Below are 20,050 nucleotides of genomic sequence, written 5' to 3'. Positions count from 1 at the left end.
TTCCTGCTTTCCACAGTTTCTCATTGAAAGGTATTCAGGAGTACTATGTGACATTGTTGATTGGTAACATGTGTTTGTTTGCTTTGATTGTCATCAGGCTCTCCATTGGTTATATGTGTGGTGTCCATTACATCAGCTCTGGGCAGTTATGGCGAGGTTGACAAGTAAGTCTGATCTGCACTTCACCAAAAAAAAAAAGATCTTTGGAATTGTACATAGAATTTATTTTACTCTATTAAAACTCAGTGGCATTGTGAAAGAATTACATCACCTGTGGAAATAACTGGAAACAACTGTGTCGTTAATGTTATTCCAATGCCTTTAGGTCAACATTTATAACCTATGTCATTCCACATTTACATTACAGCATTGTTGCATTTTTTCTCGGAAGGGAAAGCAGTCTGATTTTTCACTTTACCTTTTCACTTCTTGCTTTCTCAGCTGTTGGTTGTCAATAAAGAACGGAGCCATCTGGGCGTTTGTGGCACCTGCTCTCTTTGTCATTGTGGTGAGGAATCTGCAAAAATCAGCATTTTTTAACGTTTGGAAACAGTTTCACCTCTATTAATGCAGGATTTTATTCTATTCAACAAGGAATCACACAAAGTCTCATCTCCTGCCTCTCTATGTTAATTGTATTCAGGTGAACATTGGCATCCTGATATCTGTGACCAGGATAATATCTCGAATCAGTGGAGAGAATTACAAGGTTCATGGAGATGCCAATGCAGTCAAGTGAGTTAAAAAAAAATTCCAGACCAAACCTATTTTAATATTGTCCTTTTTATTGAAAGCTGATTATATAATGACTTTGTTTCCAGGCTGACGGTAAAGGCAGTAGCTGTGCTCCTGCCCATACTCGGCATTTCCTGGATCTTTGGCGTCCTCGCTGTCAACACACACTCTTTGCCATTCCTATATATCTTTGCTGTGTTCAACTCATTACAAGTAAGTCCTTCACCACAGGATCTTTTTTTTCTTTCTAAAATTATCATCAAGGAGTTTTTTTTCCAAAAATTTATATTTTATCCTTTTTTTTTTAGGGTTTTTTTGTTTTCTTATTTCACTGTCTTCTCAACTCTGAGGTAAGTAATTCTCTACACTAATTCTGTTGAAGCTTTAGTGTACCAAACACTTTGGCTAGAAGTACCTGCTTAATGTGAAGTAAATGCAAATGTAATGGCAAAGGTACAGATGCTGTAAAATGTGTTAAAGCCCTCTGTGCCATTTGTCACCATTATCTGTCCTGCCTTTACTTGTCTCTGTAGGTCAGAGCTGCTTTCAAGCACAAAACCAAGGTGTGGTCTCTGACCAGCAGCTCCATCCGAAACATCAATGTGAAGCCATTCAATTCTGACATTGTGAGTGCTGCTGCTTTGGGTTAACAAAAAAAAAAAAGCCATTCTCCTCTCGATGGCCTGTGTCTAACTCTCTCCCTTCTTTCCCATCTCCAAATCTAGATGAATGGAAACAAGGAGGGCGTGACTCCCACCAAAATGAACACATGGGACAAAAGCACCAACTCAGCCAATCGTATCGACCTCTCCGCAGTGTAGAGCCACAGATCACCATTTCTGTCAATGGCAGAAGAGCGATCTGAAGCTCAGTAGTGTAGAACAACAAACACTGGCCAGAGTATTCTCCCACTATGTTATATAATGTATTGGATTCTCATCCACCAAAGGGAAAGTGATGCCAAATGAGGTGTTGTGGGGCTGAATAATAACTTTGCATTTAAAGACAAACAGACTCCAAGGACTGTGCACGATTACTGTCTCATAAAAACATATTGTGTTCCCAAATTCAAGAGCAGGGATCTCTGAGGAGAAGGTTAGTGAAGTGACAGAGAGTCTTAAGATCCATGAGTGCAGTCTGGTAACAACGCTCTCTGTCTCTCGGTTTGTCTATTGCCTGGCTCTTGTGTGTATTTCCGTTTATTTACTGGTTGGCCAGAGTTTATTTAAGGGAATAGGTCATTTAGGAAATTTTTGCATTTACTTTCTTGCTGAGAGTTACATGTGAAGACTGATACCTCTGTATGGTAATTACTGTCAGCAGCTAGTTTAAGCTTAGCACAAAGGGCGAATACAGCTAGTCTGGCATTTTCCTGAGGTAACAAAATCTGCCTACCACCACTAAAGCTCAGTAATTAAGATGCAATATTGCTTTTGTTCGATCTGTACAAAAAGTAAACAGTGGTAAAAACAATATGTGGTTTGTGCCTCATGTGCCAGACTGGAAGATTCGCTCTTTGTTAAACTAAGCTAACATGATCTGATGATGGCAATAGCTTCATATTCAGCGTTCATCTTTTATTCTTAGTAGGAAAGCAAATGAACCTTTTTTTTTGTCTAAAATGCCAAACAGTGTCTTTAAATCACAGTGAAATTTATGTGATTGCATCTGCCTTAATTTACTTGTAGAAAATGTAACATTAGATTTTTTTGATGATGAATATTTTCAGGGTTAATTTTAATACAAATGCATAACCCAAAAAAGACCAAGGGAAGAGATATATTTTCCTTAAATATAGTGTTAGATTTGTTACTTAACAACATAATGGTTTCACCAGCTGTAAACAGTAACCACAAAGACACACATTTTATCGTTTTACCTGGATGGATTTCCCCAAGAATCACCTGATCCATACAGCTTTAATCCAAATGTGGGAACGGCACAACCTTATATTATGTTGTTCTGTTCCCATGGATGAAGCAGTAGCAGTGAATTAGATCCTATGTTATTCTGGTGTAATGTATTTATTTATTTTGTGAGTTCTGAGTTTTCTATCATGTCTCTTTTCAAGTGTCACAGCTCAATCAGTGTGTTCTCATGTTAGATTCTGTGTATTTGTGTGTTTTCTCTCCTGAAATGAACTGACTGTTATATTTGCAGTACCTCACATCTTAGTAAGCTGCAGTATCTTATGCTTTATAAGAATAGTGAATACTGGTTGTGTTTTGGACAAAATTCTGTGAAGTTTTATGGCATATTTAGTTATTTCTGTTGCTAATTTCTTTTACATTTTCTGTACAATTACATACAATAAAATATTAAATACGTTTTGCAGCGGTAGGACTCAATTAGGTTGTTGCTTTTTTTTCTTAACATACTGTGAGAAGGGAGAGCGATGGCATGTTTTAAAATGTCATTGATCTTACACTGTACCAAGATGAAGTTTCCTAAAACAGGATTTACTGTAGATCACTCTGCGCTCACTTTTTTTTTTTTTTTTTTTTTACGTCAGATGAAATATTTCAATATTTCTAAGCTTGTACATGGCCTTCAATGACTGATTTCTTATGGTACTATGGTTTGTGCTTTTAGGTATCTTTATTAAAAAATGTTTATGACAATGAATCAGTGTTGTCTTTCTTTTAGCATCATGATCACATTTGTATTAGTGATACTGTAAATCAGATTATTATTCATACATTTTTAGTGAGGATGAATACCAAAATGTGTTACCAGCTGTCAATGGAGACATGCTGCCTTATGCAAAGTAGACTACATGACTGAAACGAACACCAATGAATTATTACAGTGGCAGGTGTCTATAGATAGATATCACATGACGTCACACAGCGTTCGCAGCCGGTCACAGCGCCATCTTGGGTACCGACTTCCAAAGGCAGTCTATGGGCTGTGACCAAATTTTAAACATCCTGAGGTCTGCACGCACGCTATGAGCTTTATATGTAATTTGAAGTCAATATTCAGCTTCTTTTATCTCACATTTGAGACATTTGATGAAAATAGAATGGCAGAATGACAACATTTGTGCTCAAAAAGCAATCTTACAAAATTTCATTTTAGACTTGTTTTCTAGGCCCTACACTTACTGTATCTATTACTGTATTCATATCCTATTTCAAGCACCAAAACAGTTCATTCTCATGACTGAAGGTGTGTTTTCACAAGGGATTTGAATTTTTTTCAAAAAGCAGACCTCAAATTTCCAGCATTTGGCCTAAATTATTTCTTTATACAGTGTTCTAGGACAAATTGGCCTCAGTGTGCTTACAGCGGAGGTTCTAATATTTAGACATAAAACACTTGAGTATTGTTACATCTGCAAGTATCTTAAAAAGATCAATTTAAGAAAATATGTAAAAGTTGAGAAAATGGCCTCAAACCTCAGAGGGCATAAACATGTCTGTATTCAGTTTTAACCATTGATTTGGTGTTTGCGCTTAGAGTGGGCCACAAACAAAAATCTTGTTTAGGGCCACCAAAATCCTAGGGCCGGCCCTGGGTGTCTACGATACCGTTTCTGTTGAGTTTAGGTGTTGTATTGTGAGAAAAGCCTAGTCAGGAATGCCTGAAATCAAATATTGTATCAGTAGGCTACAGAGCTCGAGACCTAGCAAGATTAGAGAAATCCTGAGGCAACAAATGCTTCGTGTCCTGGCAGCCTCTTTGATTTGGCAGTTTAGGGCAAGTATTAATATGTAAAGAGTGGTGGTAGTGGTGGATAGATGATAAACATGGTTCATTTTTTTTTAGATTTGGGTGTAGTTTTTTTTTTTTTCAGTTCTTTTTTTGTTGTTGTTTCTAGTGTTTGTAGCTACATAGTGAATACATTTTTTGACCAGTGACACTGCTATAAGGATCAGACATGCAAGCACAACAGCCACCATGACACTAATTCTAGAGAATGAATCTTTCTTGATATAGAATTTAAAAATAAATGCTAGCCAAATTAAGACGTTCAATTTTACGAGCTGTCCCTGAAGGCGCCACCGTCAAACGTCTGCCGGGGCCGTCTGCGCATGCTCGCGGTGAGATATGAATAACTCCAGCAGATGGGTAGAAAGGTGAGGAAGATCACAATATCTTAGCACAGTCTGTCTTCAAACAGCGTGGAAGTGCACTACTGTGACTTTTTAAGCAGCACGAGCTGAAGAAAGCGACCGGAACTCATTTCAGCAGTTCAACAAGCAGAGCGGGACCTTTTCATTTTGTTGACACACTTTATTTTCCCCGTTCTGCGCACGTTGTTTTTTTTAACTTTTTGTGTTGAAAGAAACTTCGTAATGTCGTCGTCGATATTTCTCTTCGACCATGACTCTTGTGACGTGTGAAAACATTTCTTTATAATCGATGACATGGGATTTACCGGCACGGGGGAAGAAGTGTCGCGGAACTGTACGTCTGTCTGTGTTGGAGAGTCAGCCTCCTGAACCTGAACCTGCTCGGATACTGTAACGTGTTTATGTTTTTTTTTTTTTTTTTTTTTGTAATCCATGGAGTCTGTTGGGAAATTTGAGTTCAACAGGAAAGACCTGATAGGCCACGGTGCCTTCGCAGTTGTGTTCAAAGGCCGACATAAAGAGGTAAACTATCATGTCTGCTGAGACAACTTGAGGCTTTTTGTCTGCTCACTGTTGACATGGTATTGGATATGAAAAGCTCTGAGTTTTATCAACTTTTTTTTTTACTTTTCAGAGGCGTGACTGGGAGGTTGCTGTTAAGTGTATCAATAAGAAAAACCTAGCCAAATCCCAGGCTCTACTTGGTAAAGAAATCAAAATATTAAAGGTAGGTAATTACTTTTCTAATACTAGCCTACACACCGTCTGCACCAGTTCATCTGTGTACCTTTAATTAAAACTTCTCTTTCTCCTCCTCTAGGAGCTCAAACATGAAAATATCGTTAGACTACTTGACTATCAGGTGAGAACAGCTGCCATCTCTTTGTTTTGACCCTGTCTCCTCTCTCACACGCACATGCTTGTCCTCAATAACAGCAATGCACGTGCAGTACTGTAGCCACATGGTGCAGGTGCTGACATGATGCAGACACATTAAACCTACTTATGTGGTGCAGAAATGGCTGATGGACTTTGTAGTTTATTTTTTATTTTTTATTGAGCTTGCTTACCGCAGTCATCTGAACTGCAGCTGCAGTTTATAGCCTACTACCTGGTTTTCCTTCAGATGAATTATTCTCAAAAGAGGGCAGAGTCTCTGTAAAACAAGTCACAGGTCACTCTGGACATGAACCATTTGCTTGGCTGAGACTTTGCGTGTGTCCTCTCCTCTTCTCGCCTTACCGACACCTGCCAGACAGACAGACAGACACACATGGGATCAGTGTTTCTGACAGATGGCCGGGTGTAGCCGGCTAAACAATGGCTTTAAAGGAGTGTCGTCTCCCAGCAGGCACGCAACAACATGCTAGGGTAATGGCTTTAGATTGAGACAATAATGTGTTAATTCACCATGGTATCTATCAGAACAATGTGTACTCACTGTTACCTGTCATAGAGATACTTATACCGTGTTTTATAGAATAGAAGAAGCAATAAGCTTAGACGACAAGACAAACAAGATTCACCTTGTTCCAACACTTTCCATTCAAGTCAGGTGGGACTGACACCCTAAACTCCCCCTACCCCATCTCACCTCGCCGCTCTCTCTGTGCCTTTTTCCAATGGTGACACTGAGCGGCAAAGTAGGGACGGCTCCTGTGTGACTTAACAGGCCCAAAGTTGGACAGGGGTCATGACATGGCACCACTTCAGGCGTCTGAGTAACTTGAGGTGCACGCAGAGGGTCCAGGATTTCTAGAAGTCCTGCTGGTGGTGGGTCAAAACAAAGTCTAGGAAATGAGGCGGTGCCACTTGTTGTGTAACCCGGGCCCACAGCTGCAAACAGGCTGATTTGTTATTGATTCAAGTCATAATTACCCAACTCTCTGCATATTTATTACTAGGGATGTCACGATTATACATTTTCTTGGTACGATTATTGTCAGAGAAATAATCACAGTGTTACGATTATCACAATTATTATGCATTAATTCATTTCAAAACACTATGAATGTGTAAAATCAAATATAGTCAAAATATAATTACATTACTTATTGTTAACACAAAATGTTTCATGTATCTATATGACCAATTATTAATCCCAGTGGTTTTAAGGTCATAAAAGTCATAAATTGTCATCTACTGTATACCAAATGTTTACGTATCATTTTTGTTTTGTTTTATTTTTAAATACAAATGACACTATCATTTAAATTCCTATCAATTCAATGTTAGGTTAGTTAAATGGACCAGTATCTGAGCATTTACTTTTATTTTGGCGCACATCTGCCGATATGGTTCCAACTTAATCTTTTTTGGAGAATGACGGTACATAGGAATCTTTACGATTAATTAATTGTGGCGTTTAATACCACGATTAATTGTGAAAACAAGTAATCGTGATTTATTACCATTCATTAAATCAGTGAGTTTACTACTTTGCATTATGTGTATGTCAGTTGATCATTTGCATTTAATCTCATCAACAGGAAATGGGAGGATGTGTGTATCTTGTCATGGAGGTGAGCCGTATTAGAACTGTTAATGGCTGCTTTGTTTTCGATGTAAATCACATATCACATCATTGTCATTGGCTTCTGTTAAGGCTCGTCTTCCTTGTCTTTTCAGTACTGCAATGGAGGTGACCTGGCCGAGTACCTTCACTGTAAGTTTTGCCACATCCCCCATAGAGTTTAATATAGCTCACATCTCACTACAGTAAAGTTTTCCATTTCACCTGTGGTCAAAGCATAAAGAGGGGCATTGACACCACTCCTCACTGTGGCAGGTTGTAAACGTATTAGAGCAGCTTACTGTACTGGTAGGTTAGTGTGGTTTCTAAGAGGCTTGGCTAAGCTTTTTCAGTGTTTTGAAGGAATAATGGGATTTTACCAGCACAACGGTAGAATTCAGGTTTAATGTTCCAACAGGTCAGTGGGTAAATTATCTCTTAATACTCCCCGGTGCTTAACCCAGATAAAATTAAAACCCCAATCTTGATTCCAAATCAAGTATTTTTTCCAATGTTGAAGCAGCCAAAATAACTCCCAGGTTTTATTTTTCATGTCACCGGCTTATGGTAACTTATAACTTGTAACACCGCGCTTAAGTTTCCAACCTTGTTTCAAAATATGATGACGCAGCTGGGGGTTGTTGAGTTGATTTTTCTGAAGCTAAATATACGGCATAGGTGTCAGTGTGTCTATTTAAATGCTGATGTAGCGTGATGGTCTAATTCTACCGTCATGCCAGCGTCTCTTATTTTGTAGACTGGCCCAATCTGTGTCCATGCCAAGAAGGCACATCCAGCTATTTGCAGCACAACACTCAGTCACACTTGGCAGGGTTCACGGAGCACCCACATGACCTCACCCATCTGTCACTCACTTATCCCTCCGGTGGAAAAACACTGCTGCTTGAAATACTGGATGGCCCCTGTAGGAGGAGGAGGAGGAGGGGGGGTCAATAGCATGTCAGGTGCTGTTCACATTAATTTCTAAATGGAGCCTCATCGTAAACAAAATTCTCCTGGACAGGATGGCAGTGACGCTGATGTGTCCCCATCTTACATCATACTGATGCTAATGACAAGAGTGTGACAACAAACAAATGAAACCCAAGGTCTGCACCTGGCAAATACATCCACTTTATAATATTTACACACTATTAAGCATTAGGTAAGCATTAAATAATGAATTCATCATTTTTAACACATGAATACTCATTAGTATGTTGTTTTTAAACACAGTTAAAATGTTTTACTCATCATTGATAAGCACTACCTGTATTTATAAACTACATACTAGTGAGTATTCATGCGTTATAAATGAAGAATTCAGTATTTATTAACGCTTAACTAATGCTTAATAGTGTGCACTTATTATAAAGTGTTACCATCAATGACCATGGTTATTGATTTGTAGATTATTTTCACAATTAATCATTGGCCAAAATTGTGAAAAAGCCTAACTCTAAAATTACAATTCCCAAGATGTAGTTAACAGTTTTATTAAGTTAGTTTGATAAATAATAATGATAAAATGATAATAAAATAATGATAACAATAAACTACTACTACTAATAATACATTATATTCATATTAATGGCAATATACTAGTGATGATTAAAGCAGAAGTAAGTGGTCCGGTCGTTTTCGCTAATGCTGCGTTCCAGGCAGGCTTTTGAAATCGTAAATTACAGCTTCAAGTCACAACTTACGACTTTGTAGCGTTCCAGGCAACCCACTCGTGTTTTTCCGACCTGTTTTACCGGTGAAAGTCACTATAACGGCCACTCGTAACTTCCGACCGGTGAACTCGTACCAGATCGAACTGGTACGACTTCACGGTCGGAAAAATACGAGTTTCCTTGAACGCACCATAACAGTCCTCGTCCCTACGTCGCCACATTCACGGCGTCCCTTGGCTGCACACACAGCCCTGCATGCCGTTCTCTCACCTCATTGGATAAAAACTGTAGGATACGATAAATGTTTTCTCCTCGGCTCAGAGCAGAGCAGAGGGACTGACAGACCCGTGTTTCGGTCCAAACACTCTATAGAAGTGATTGCTGTCGGAAGATATAACTATTTAAGACTTATATTAACACAAATATATCACTTACTTCTGCTTTAAGTAAAATTCTTTAAATGACAGTGAGTTGCAGTCCTACAGTTACTTATGGCACTTCTGCAAGGACAACAAACAAGGAATAAATGTGATGTCAAACCTCCTATCTACTGCCATGCTGACTTCCTCCTGTTTACTGTGTTTCATCCCTCTGATCCACAGCTAAGGGAACGTTAAGCGAGGACACCATCCGTGTGTTCCTACAGCAGATTGCTCAGGCCATGAAAGTCCTGCAGAGCAAAGGCATCCTGCACAGAGACCTCAAACCCCAGAACATCCTGCTCTGTCAGTCAGAGGGGCGCAGGTCAAGTTCCATCAATACCTGCCTTAAGATAGGTAAATGACCTCGACAAGCAGAGTATAAGATGACCTGGATGTGTGGTGTTTCTTTAAAAATGCTTTGTTTTGTTGACACACAGTATTGAGTTCATTTCTCACCCCCAGCGAGTACACACAAGCACACACATGCACGCACAAACTCTGCTCTCTCTGTCTCACCCTCTAGCTGACTTTGGGTTTGCCCGTCATCTCCAGACAAACACCATGGCAGCCACGCTGTGCGGCTCTCCCATGTACATGGTGAGTGTTAAAGGTGTATTACTCTGGTTCCCTGTGCCAGTGGTGTGTAATGTCAGCATGTCTCTAATCTGTAAGCTGTGTTTGTCTGGACACAGGCTCCTGAGGTCATCATGTCCCAGAACTACGATGCCAAGGCTGATCTGTGGAGCATAGGCACTATTGTGTACCAGTGTCTGACTGGAAAGGCGCCATTTCACGTGAGCACGCACACATTGCAGATACAAAAGACTGTAGCATTGCTGTTTATGTATTAAGGTAAATGGATGAAGCAATGCCCTGACAAATATTTGCTACTGCAAACACTCATGAAATAGTATGGGCGGTACATTCTAAAAAAGGGCAGATTCATGATCGTTTCACAACACAGAGAAATTACATAATCCACAAGCACCTGCCACCTGCCTGCTGGGTGATACTCTCCCTGATATCCAGTGTTGTTAGCTGGAAAATGTGGGGACAGCTTGACTACTTGTTAGGAAAGAGCCTTGTTTACAGATGAGGGGGGGGTAGCATGCGGAAATGGCTGTGAGCCATTTCTCTGAACCTAGAGTAAATATTGTTTCACAACGCCGGGTATTACTTTCTACTTCTGTTCACGTGTCTCCTCAGATTGAGCAGTCGAAGTGCTATTTGCAGATTACCTCAGCTGTGATTTATGAATAGACACGTGGTCGTGTCTTTTTTTTCCCTTTTTTTTTTTTCTTCCTGAAATCCCCTTTTATTCCCATGTATCAGCAGTGAGAGAACATTCTGTCATATGACCTTTTGTACCTGTTGAGAGGTTATTTATGTTGCGGTTTCCTTGAATGAATTTTCCCTGAGAATGAGATTGACTTCTATTTCTGCCAGGCAGCCCAAGTCCACGGATCAGTGTGAGGTTAGCTGATGATGAAGTTGAAGATAATATTTACTTAGCTGGCATCGCTTAGCATTACACGTTGCCCAGAGTGGGATCACCAAAAACCTGTATTGTTACTGTGGATTTTTGATGTTTACAATGATGTAGGCAAACATTTCACTATCGTTTTTTCAAATATGTCTTTTTAAGAATACAGCTGCTTTCATTTACATGTAGGGTTGCAAAGGGGCGGAAAATTTCCAGAAACTTTCCATGGGAAGTTAAGCTTGGGAATTTTGGAAATAATCCAAATTGGAAACTTTCCATGGGAATTATGGGGATTTATGGGAATTATTGGAATTTATGGGAAATAACTGGAAATTGGGGGTAAAAACAAACTGTGTCATATCCAAACATAAATGTAAATATTTTGTTTTGTCATAAGCAGACATCCATGCAAAATAATACAATTAAAAAACATGACATTTCAACAAATTTGTGAGTAGAACTTTATCAAGTTTTAATTCTTGTTGCTTACATTTTTAACCGTCGGAATAAGGTGGATAGCATAGATATTCAAGTGTACTTGCTTTAAATCTGTTTTTTTTTTAGCCATGATTATGCTACAATATATTTTCCCCAACTATATTTAAGTTCCCTGTTAAGGACCATCCTTCAATTTTGTAAATTTCTGATTTATTCCCGTTAATTCCCATGGAAGGTTTCCAACTTTGAAAATTCCCGGAATTTTGCAACCCTATTTACATATAATGCAGCGTGCATGCACATTGTCATTTTCAAGTTTTGTGTTTGTGTTTGAATAGGCCAGCACACCACAGGAGCTGCGTCTGTTTTATGAAAGCAACAGGTCCCTGTTACCCAGGTGAGCACACCTCCAATAACACCTCTCGCCAACGCACACATACTGTATGTTGTTCATGCACGATGCGCGCAGCACGGTGACAGGACAGGCTCATAGAACAGCCAATAGAGGTAGATCTGTCTTCCCTGCGCTCAGTTTGCTGATGAATGACTGACATTAATCTTGTCCTGGGCCCCTCTGCATAGATTTGCGTGTATGTGAATAATGTTCAGTGTGCACGTAGACACTTGACAAAACACATACACATGCACACACATTAGCACTCAATAAATTCACCAGTTTCATTCCACTGCTAAAAATAATCCCTGTGTGGTAGAAACTGATACAGACACCTGACGTGACAGATCATCCAGCACATTCTCCATCGGCCACTCACACAATCGAAAATCCAACAAATGTGGAATGCTGTGTAAACATTGTGTAATATATTGTTTTGTTTATTTATACTGAGAAACTGTTTTGGCCTTTACAATCTTCTCTTTTTGACTTTTGAAAACTCATTCTGATGTTCATAAGTCAGACATGGAAAAATGTTCAAAGGGATTTGTAGATTGTTTGCTCATTGTTTTCATGGTGTACTCTGCCAGCTGTGTGGGGCTCCTAGTCCTACTTATCTTTTGCAGTGATAAAGCTGGGCGATAAGTCAGGTTGTGTTTGTGTGTGGGGAGCCATGGTTTGTTGTTTTCTTGTCATTCTATATATAACCTGCTCCGAGCTGCCAGTTAGTGGCCTGCACAGCTATCATTTTCCACATGACCCACATAGCTCAGCACACGCACAAACACACACACACACACTCTCACGGTCTGCACCGACTCTGAGTGTCATGACGCCCTGAGGTTTTGCACCGTAGCCGCAAATTAGATTTAAAAAATCACATACTGTATTCTACAGCTCACCCTGAGCTTATGAAACACAACTGGCCTAAATATTATTTCTTTTTAGGTCACATATATCAGCAATAAAATGCAAACACAGTGAACACACTGCAGCTGCATGGTTTTATTCCTCTTCTGCAGCTCTGTGTTTTGACTTTCCATGATTCATATTAATAGCCATGCTATTAATCAAAGTTAAACTTAACAGGAACCCTTTGTATTTTCCCAGCATCCCAAAGGAGACTTCTAGTAATCTAAGACACCTACTGTTGGGACTGCTGCAGAGAAACCACAAACAAAGGATCACCTTTGGTAAGATGCCACATTTATACATTCTGAAACCCCCTCCATAATTTTCACTTCAATTTTATATAATAATTCAATTTCTTTACACGTACAGATGAGTTTTTCCACCATCCTTTCCTGGAGACGAGCTCATCCACAAAGAAATGTACGTTCTGTTTCTTCTTTTTGTCAATATTTCTTCTCTATCCATCTGTCTATCAATATCTGGTGCTGAAGCCAAGATGCTAACACAAGTGCTTGTTTGACAGCGTCTCCAGCTCCCATGGTCTCTTATCCCAGCTCAGGCTCAGGCAGTTCTTCTAGCAGCTCCTCCACATCCCATCTGGCCTCACCTCAAGTACGTGCTCCTCCTTGTTTGACTGGTTAAACAAAAGCTACTTGGTAAAAGATGTGAAATGCTCATCGTGGAACTGGTCTGGTCTTCACAATCCTTTTTTTTACACTCTCAGCATTCCGATGGAGAGATGCACAGACTCCAGCCCAAAGCGCAGTACTCCCCTACACAAAACACCGCCGGCTTCCTGCTGAAAGAAATAGCCAATCAAGACAGTAGGAACACCTCATCTTACACAGATGACTATGTCATGGTGCCTGCCCAGTTTCCCAGTAAGACTTCTGAGCCTCGCTCCCACTCTGTAGATATCTGGATTCATAGAGGATCCACTTGTTGAAGTTACTAATTCTATTTCACTCCTTTTTGTAGGCGAGTACACCTGTGAAGTGGATGTTGGGTCACCACTTGAAAGTTGCCTTATTTACAGTGGGTGAGTTGCACACAAACATTTTTGTACATGAGCTAAAACAACATTACCAAAATCCAAGAAACACGCACATCCCAAAAACTTAAGACCACAAAGCTGGACCACAGAGGAAAAACGATAGAAAGGAGTCCGCACACTGGACTATTAGCTCCTGACTGTATTTAATAGTCACACAACATGTAACGTTTCGGGCGTCTGCCCTTCTTCAGACAAACGCTAAAACAACATTAAACCTGATATGTCACCTAGATTTACAAGAGCCAACAAATATTTGAACCCTCTCCCCAGGGGCTCACTAGTAGCTGAGAGAAGTCCTGGACCTGCAGGGAAGACACCTCCACCCTCTCCCCTCCTGCACTCTCCCTCCAAGCCTCTGAGGTAAGAGAGAACCAGGCTGGTTCTGGTGACTTGAAGATGAAGGTGATCAAAGATAGGTGTTGACTATAATCCCATCTATTCAATGTACTCCTCGATACTTTTATTAATTGCACTACCCCTCTCTCTCTTACATCTTTTTTGATGTTATAATAATAATATACTTTATTTATAGAGCACGTTTCAGGGAACTCAAAGTTGCTTTACAGACAATAAAAACAGTAGATAATACAAGTAAAATAGAAGAAATTGGGTAACACTTTACTTCAAGGTCTCATCAGACACTGTCATAAGAGTGACATGTCACATTCATGAACATGTCATAAACATTATGTCAATGTCATAACGTTGTTATTAAGTGTCATTCAGTTAACCCTAACCATACAAACCTGGTTGTTATGACATTGACATAATGTTTATGACATGTTCATGACTGTGACATGTCACTCTTATGACAGTGTCATGTCACTCTTATGACAGTGACATGTCACTCTTATGACAGTGTCATGTCACTCTTATGACAGTGTCATGTCACTCTTATGATGAGACCTTCAAGTAAAGTGTTAATGTTGCTCTGGAGTTGGGAGGATCTCTGATATGATAGCACATTTGAAGCACTTTACCTTGTTTCCCTCCAGTGATATCAATTTTGTGTTATTACATCCTTTTTATGCAATAAATAATAATAAATAACTTATCACCAAAAAATGATTTGCCCTACTACTGTTTTCCTCTGATTTATAAAGCCATCAAAAACACTACTAACAGCTTGCTCCTCTGTGTCTCCTCTTCTTTGGCTTCTTCTTTCATCCACACAGCAAGCCCGCTGAATTTGTTGGCCATAGGTGCAGCCCCTCTGTGCCCATTCCTGTCCCGACGCAGATCCAAAACTACCAGCGTATGGAACAGAACCTGCTACCAGTGGGCCTGCACGGCTCCACCAGGCATGTACAACCCTCTCAGCTGTGTTATCTCTGCACCCACACCATATTAGGGTATTATTATTCTCTTCTGCCTTTGGTCTAATTGTGTTTCAACATCATTCAGGGCCACACTGTACTGTGCTGGCAGCAGCGGTGGAAGCTCCCCACAGTGCGGAGGCAGTAGAGCTCCAGGTCTCGGGCCTGTACTCAACTCCCCACAGTTCACAACTGGAGGCGCCCAGCCACAGCCGTGCTCCCCGCTCGGTAGGCATCTTAATCCGCCTTTGTTTTACCCATCATCCAGGGAATATTTGGTCTTTTACAACAGATATTCTTGGTCACACTCGTACATCTCAACACACTATGTGGGAATTTGTCAGTGCAATGTCACTTGTTGCCTGCCATTAGGGGCCGTTTGGGTGTTGACCAAAAATTCCACCATCTGATAATCACGTTCAGTACATTCTCAGAGTTATATCGTGATGACGTATTTTATTTAATTTCCTCTGCACTCACTTTCCCTTTGCCTGACTCATCCATTTTTATTTAGGCACTTTGACAACACCCAGAGAGCACGCCTCAGCTCGTTCTCAGCACTGTTCTGTGTTTGAAAAAAATGTTCCTGTTGACACTGACTTTATAAACAGGCTAAATTCAGCAGTGTTTTTTGCTAAATGTGTCATATCTCTAATCCTCTGTGATGTAGTGGGGACTACTGCAAAGGTCTCAGAGCAGACTCTCCCATTCAGCACAAGAACTGGACTGCTCACTGGCTCTCCTGGCATGCAGGACACCTCCAGTCCAAAGGTCAGCTGCTAAAACACGTGGATCATTGTTTTAGTATTATGTTATTGCAAAAAAAAAAAAATATTGTATTTATGTGTATATTATATTTATATTGTACACATCATGAAGCCAGACAAGCATTGACATAAGAACAGCAAAAGGGGCTGGTGACTATTTCACACTTCCCTGTAAAGGGCACAGAGTTATAATAGAATAACTATGAGTTCACTCAGCAGACTCTAATGGTTCTCACCTGTCATTTGTTTTCAGCAGCAGGTTCAGCCCAGAATGCCAAACCGGATCATGACAGTCCCAGACCTGCAGTCCCTTGGCCCATCTCCTACTTCCAAGACCAACCACATCAGTGGGTCTGCCAACAAAAAGGGTCCCTTTAAAAGGTCAGAACATTATAGTATCGTTGTGAATACAACAATTGTCGTCATATGATAATATGATGAGAGTATCATAAGGTGTGGAGTAGAATGTGTGTTATATAATATACACTACAGTAAATGTCAGTAATCCACATTTATATTATTCATGTGAAATCCTGCCATCTGGCACCTAGAGATGTGACTGTCTTGCCATCTGATAAATGTTTAAAAGCTGATGACGGTGTCTGTGGCTGTATCGAATGTCCAGATCACTGAGCACTGGCCGGCTGTCTGACATGCTACTGAAGGCAGCTGTTGGAGCTCACCTGCTGGAAGAGGGAAGTGATGAGAGCCTTAACTGTGAGAAAAGCATGGATATAACAGGTACCAGCTCAAACTAGTACACACAGGGCCAGTCCTGTTTATTTTTGTCTGCCATGTTGTTGTTGTTGTAGTGACAGATTTGAAAATTGGTAAATAATTAATAGCTAAGTTTAGTCCAGTTACTAAAGAAAGGAATGGCTTCAAGTAGTGATAAATACATTTGCTGTAGTTACAACGCATCTATTTTGAGGCACCTCCTGCAGTGACCATGACCATGGCATTTACAGGGCACTTTGTAGCTCACTGTTAACTTCACTGTTAAGGCTGTCTTTGTCGTTTGACTCAAACTGGCCTTATTCATTCCTATAGCTCCACCTACTGGTTCCAATAGAGCCTTTCAGTACACAGACAGCCCACCTCTCGCAGTCTTCACTATAGGTTCTCCAGCCAGAGGAAACACCCCTCCTGATGCAGTGATGTCCAGGATGTTCTCAGGTACAGTACATGTCCTGAATACCCTGAATATTGACCTGCTGCTTATGGAATTCATTACTAACCATGATTTCAGCTCGTCCTGTGAGAGTTTGTTAGAGGTTCCCTGATTAAGTGAATGTGAGTGATTCAGTGAGGTTGGATTTATTATGGACTACATTCTCAGTTTGGGTGCATTGAGATCATTTTTGCAAAATAATGATGTGTAATATCCAATTAGAGAATCTAAAGTGCAACATAAAGCTAAGTGCATTTGGTAACCAGGTTAAATTTAAAGCTTTATGGAGATTGGTCTGGTAAAAGAAGAAACATTAAAGGGATAGTCTGCTGTTATATTGGGTCATTGCATAGTTTTGAAAAGTTTTATTAGAGCCCTGAAATGTGTTCCATGCTTGCTCTTTTTTATTACTAAGATATTCAGAGTTAACTTGTATTTGTCTCAAATGCAGGCTCCCCCAGCTACATTCACTCACCATGGCTCCTGAACAGTCGCCTCCTCCAGAGAGGAAGCCGTAGAAACAGTGAGACTGAAGCCATGGAGGCTACTCCACACAGCAATCCAGTCTTTCACCCTCCAGAGCTTGCTGAAGATACACTGATGGAGGTACACATAAATACATAGATGAAATGCAGATTCTATATAAACAGTTTTTGTTCTTAACATTATTTGATGGGTTGTTTTTTACAGCAAGCTCATACAGATGGCCTGAGTGACCTGCGTTTCACCTTGGCTTTTGTCCACTGTGTCATGGAGCTGGCGTCCTCTAAAGATGCAGGACTGGATCCCAACAGCAGTCCTGATGTCTCCTTCCTAGAGCAGAGCTTGGTGACGGATCAGATTAGTCTTCTGAGTAGAGAATGGAGGTGAGAAGCACAGAGCTTTACATACAGAATTACCTCAGCGTTGTATTGCAGCTCTCTTCCTTCACAAAGCTTTGTGGGAATAACACATGTATGTATTTCATGCGCATTATGCAGCTACGCAGAGCAGTTAGTGCTGTACATGAAGGCTGAAGAGTTCCTGTCATCAGCGCTGCACACAGCTAAAGAGAATATCAAACAAAACAGACTCCTTCCCTCTGCTACAGTCAAACAAGGTGAGACCAGTGACCTTTGATTTTGATTATCACGCACTCTTTTGTAGACCTCAAGTCTGTATAATGTTTGTAGTTTGTAGTAAGTGGTTTTAGGTGTTTTTGTCTTAAGACAGTGCTTCTGCTGTGGTTGTCTTGCAGAGTGAGAAATTGTCAATTCATGGCAAGGATGAGTTTCTGTGTATGAGAGTGATGTAATCTATTTGCATATTGTTCTTCCTTTGTGCAGTTATTAGGAGGCTGAATGAATTGTACAAGAACTGCGTGACGTACTGTCGCTCCCTCAACAATCGGCTGCAGACCTTCCTGCTTGACAAACAGAAGCTCATGGACCGCTTCAACGGACTTACTGCAGAGAAGCTCATCTACAACCACACTGTACACATGGTGAGCTCACCTCACAGCAGGAGATGTTGATATTCACTCCAAATCAGAGGTCTGTGCCCAGTATACATCTTTATTTCACCCTAAATGTGTGTGTTTTTACTGCATTTAGGTACAGGCTGCTGCTTTAGATGAGATGTTCCACTATGGCACAGCATCAGTCCAGCGCTACCATAGAGCCCTTTTGCTGATGGAGGGTCTTTCCCGAATCATCACGGAGCAAAAGGACATTGACAGCATCGAAAAATGTATGTGGCAGCACTATGGCACACAAAGCTTACAAAAAGTGAAATTTGAGATGCTAGAATCTGTCTTGATCAGAAGTTATTCTCATCTGATATTCTTTTTTATTTATTTTTTTATTTCTGTTGTTTCCAGGTAAGCAGTGTATTGAGCGACGCCTTTCTGCCCTGCAGACTTAATAGCATCCATGAGCTCTACAATTGCACTCACAACTACTGGATTATCTTGACTCACACATCTCTCATTGTAGATGGATCCTCCTAGACTGTCAGTACACACAAGCACTTTGATCTTTCTTAAGGGAAATGACCACTGGAGCATCTGCTCTTATCCCACCTCCCAGTCTATAATCTTTACATAAATGCACAGAAAAGACTGGAAGTCATGTTTTGTACTTGTTTTTGAGGATAGATTGTGTTATGATTGTTTCAATACTTTGATGAGATCAATTTCTGTCAGTATTTGTTTTCCTTTGTTACATAATGTCTGCGTTGGTGTGTTTTTTTTCTGTGTGTTTTGCACATAGAATTATCAGATTAAATAACTGATTTTAACTGATTGTTGTACTTGAAACAGAGATTTTTTTTCTGCATTTGAAGCATTTGTTTAAAACTTCTCTGGCCGACAGGTGTCACAATATTCTGAATAAGATGACCAAATATTGCCAGTGTGTAGCAATATAAGTAAATTGTGCCTGCATTTTTGTACATTTTACATCACAGCATAGTAGTGGCTGTAAAGATAATTAAATTATATTTTGACCTCATACAGAAGAATTGTCTTACAGTCATCATAGAGTGCAATACGTTTTTTGGGGGTTGTTTGTTTTTAACATTTGAATGAGATTTTAGCTTTACAACAGACGATTCAACAATCCCCTGATAATGTCATGTGGTAGCCTACTTAATGACATCTGCATGCCACATTAATGTTTATGTGCTGTTTGTGTGTATGTGTGCACATGTGTTTTATTTTTCAACTGTGTTAATTTCAAGGTTAGAGGTGCAAGTTTGGATTAATGTTAAATTCAATTTGTTAATTTTTTGGACATTAATTTTTGGCCTGAGAGAACACTAGTTTGCTACTATTATTATTTAGTCAATATTTTTGTGAAAATGTTTGTTGAAACAAGTTTGTTAGAATTTATGAAATTGCATTTTCTACTTTGTGTTATGACTGCTGGTCACATTTGCCAAAATAAATTGTTACCCACTGTGTGATGAAAATAAATAATATTTATTGTTAAAGCTGTGGGTTCTGTTCAAGTCTTTCAGTTTAATTGCTAAATCGGTATCGATATCGATATTATGAATCATGGATGTATTCATACATAGATCCGTTATGTTATTAATTAATCGGCTATCGGTA

The 20,050-nt window shown here is 39.9% G+C and overlaps 2 protein-coding genes across 3 annotated transcripts in view; both read left to right on the top strand.

Annotated features, from left to right (window-relative positions):
* Window positions 1-2,121, top strand: part of adgrd1 (adhesion G protein-coupled receptor D1) — a gene marked incomplete at its 5' end in the record, with an annotated part of 29,281 nt that extends 27,160 nt beyond the window's left edge. Inside the window, 7 exons of the mRNA XM_083979894.1 lie at window positions 98-164; window positions 442-508; window positions 644-735; window positions 822-948; window positions 1,044-1,085; window positions 1,269-1,361; window positions 1,461-2,121. Coding sequence (XP_083836020.1) covers window positions 98-164; window positions 442-508; window positions 644-735; window positions 822-948; window positions 1,044-1,085; window positions 1,269-1,361; window positions 1,461-1,556 — 584 coding nt within the window. The 3' untranslated portion in view covers window positions 1,557-2,121. The remainder of the gene's footprint in view (window positions 1-97; window positions 165-441; window positions 509-643; window positions 736-821; window positions 949-1,043; window positions 1,086-1,268; window positions 1,362-1,460) is intronic.
* A 2,690-nt stretch (window positions 2,122-4,811) lies between these two features.
* Window positions 4,812-19,929, top strand: ulk1a (unc-51 like autophagy activating kinase 1a). 2 transcript variants are annotated; one of them, XM_083979360.1, is made up of 27 exons: window positions 4,812-5,336; window positions 5,449-5,541; window positions 5,635-5,676; window positions 7,304-7,336; window positions 7,443-7,479; window positions 9,605-9,778; window positions 9,948-10,021; window positions 10,117-10,218; window positions 11,684-11,742; window positions 12,850-12,932; window positions 13,021-13,071; window positions 13,175-13,263; window positions 13,376-13,532; window positions 13,630-13,690; window positions 13,976-14,065; window positions 14,881-15,006; window positions 15,110-15,249; window positions 15,692-15,792; window positions 16,045-16,169; window positions 16,414-16,529; window positions 16,839-16,964; window positions 17,411-17,565; window positions 17,650-17,825; window positions 17,940-18,058; window positions 18,285-18,442; window positions 18,552-18,687; window positions 18,818-19,929. In XM_083979360.1, exons 1-27 carry the CDS (start codon window positions 5,247-5,249, stop codon window positions 18,859-18,861), a joined length of 2,757 nt encoding a protein of 918 aa, XP_083835486.1. In that variant the 5' UTR covers window positions 4,812-5,246; the 3' UTR covers window positions 18,862-19,929. The 2 variants fall into 2 exon arrangements, with proteins under 2 accessions (XP_083835486.1, XP_083835485.1); XM_083979359.1 differs by having other exon boundaries at window positions 16,042-16,169.
* The last annotated feature ends 121 nt before the right edge of the window (window positions 19,930-20,050 follow it).

Source organism: Trachurus trachurus (assembly GCF_905171665.1).
Source record: "Trachurus trachurus genome assembly, chromosome: 9".
NCBI classification, from domain to species: Eukaryota; Metazoa; Chordata; class Actinopteri; order Carangiformes; family Carangidae; genus Trachurus; species Trachurus trachurus.
Note: the sequence above shows the minus strand (reverse complement) of the source record. Positions and strands in the feature narration are given on the sequence as shown.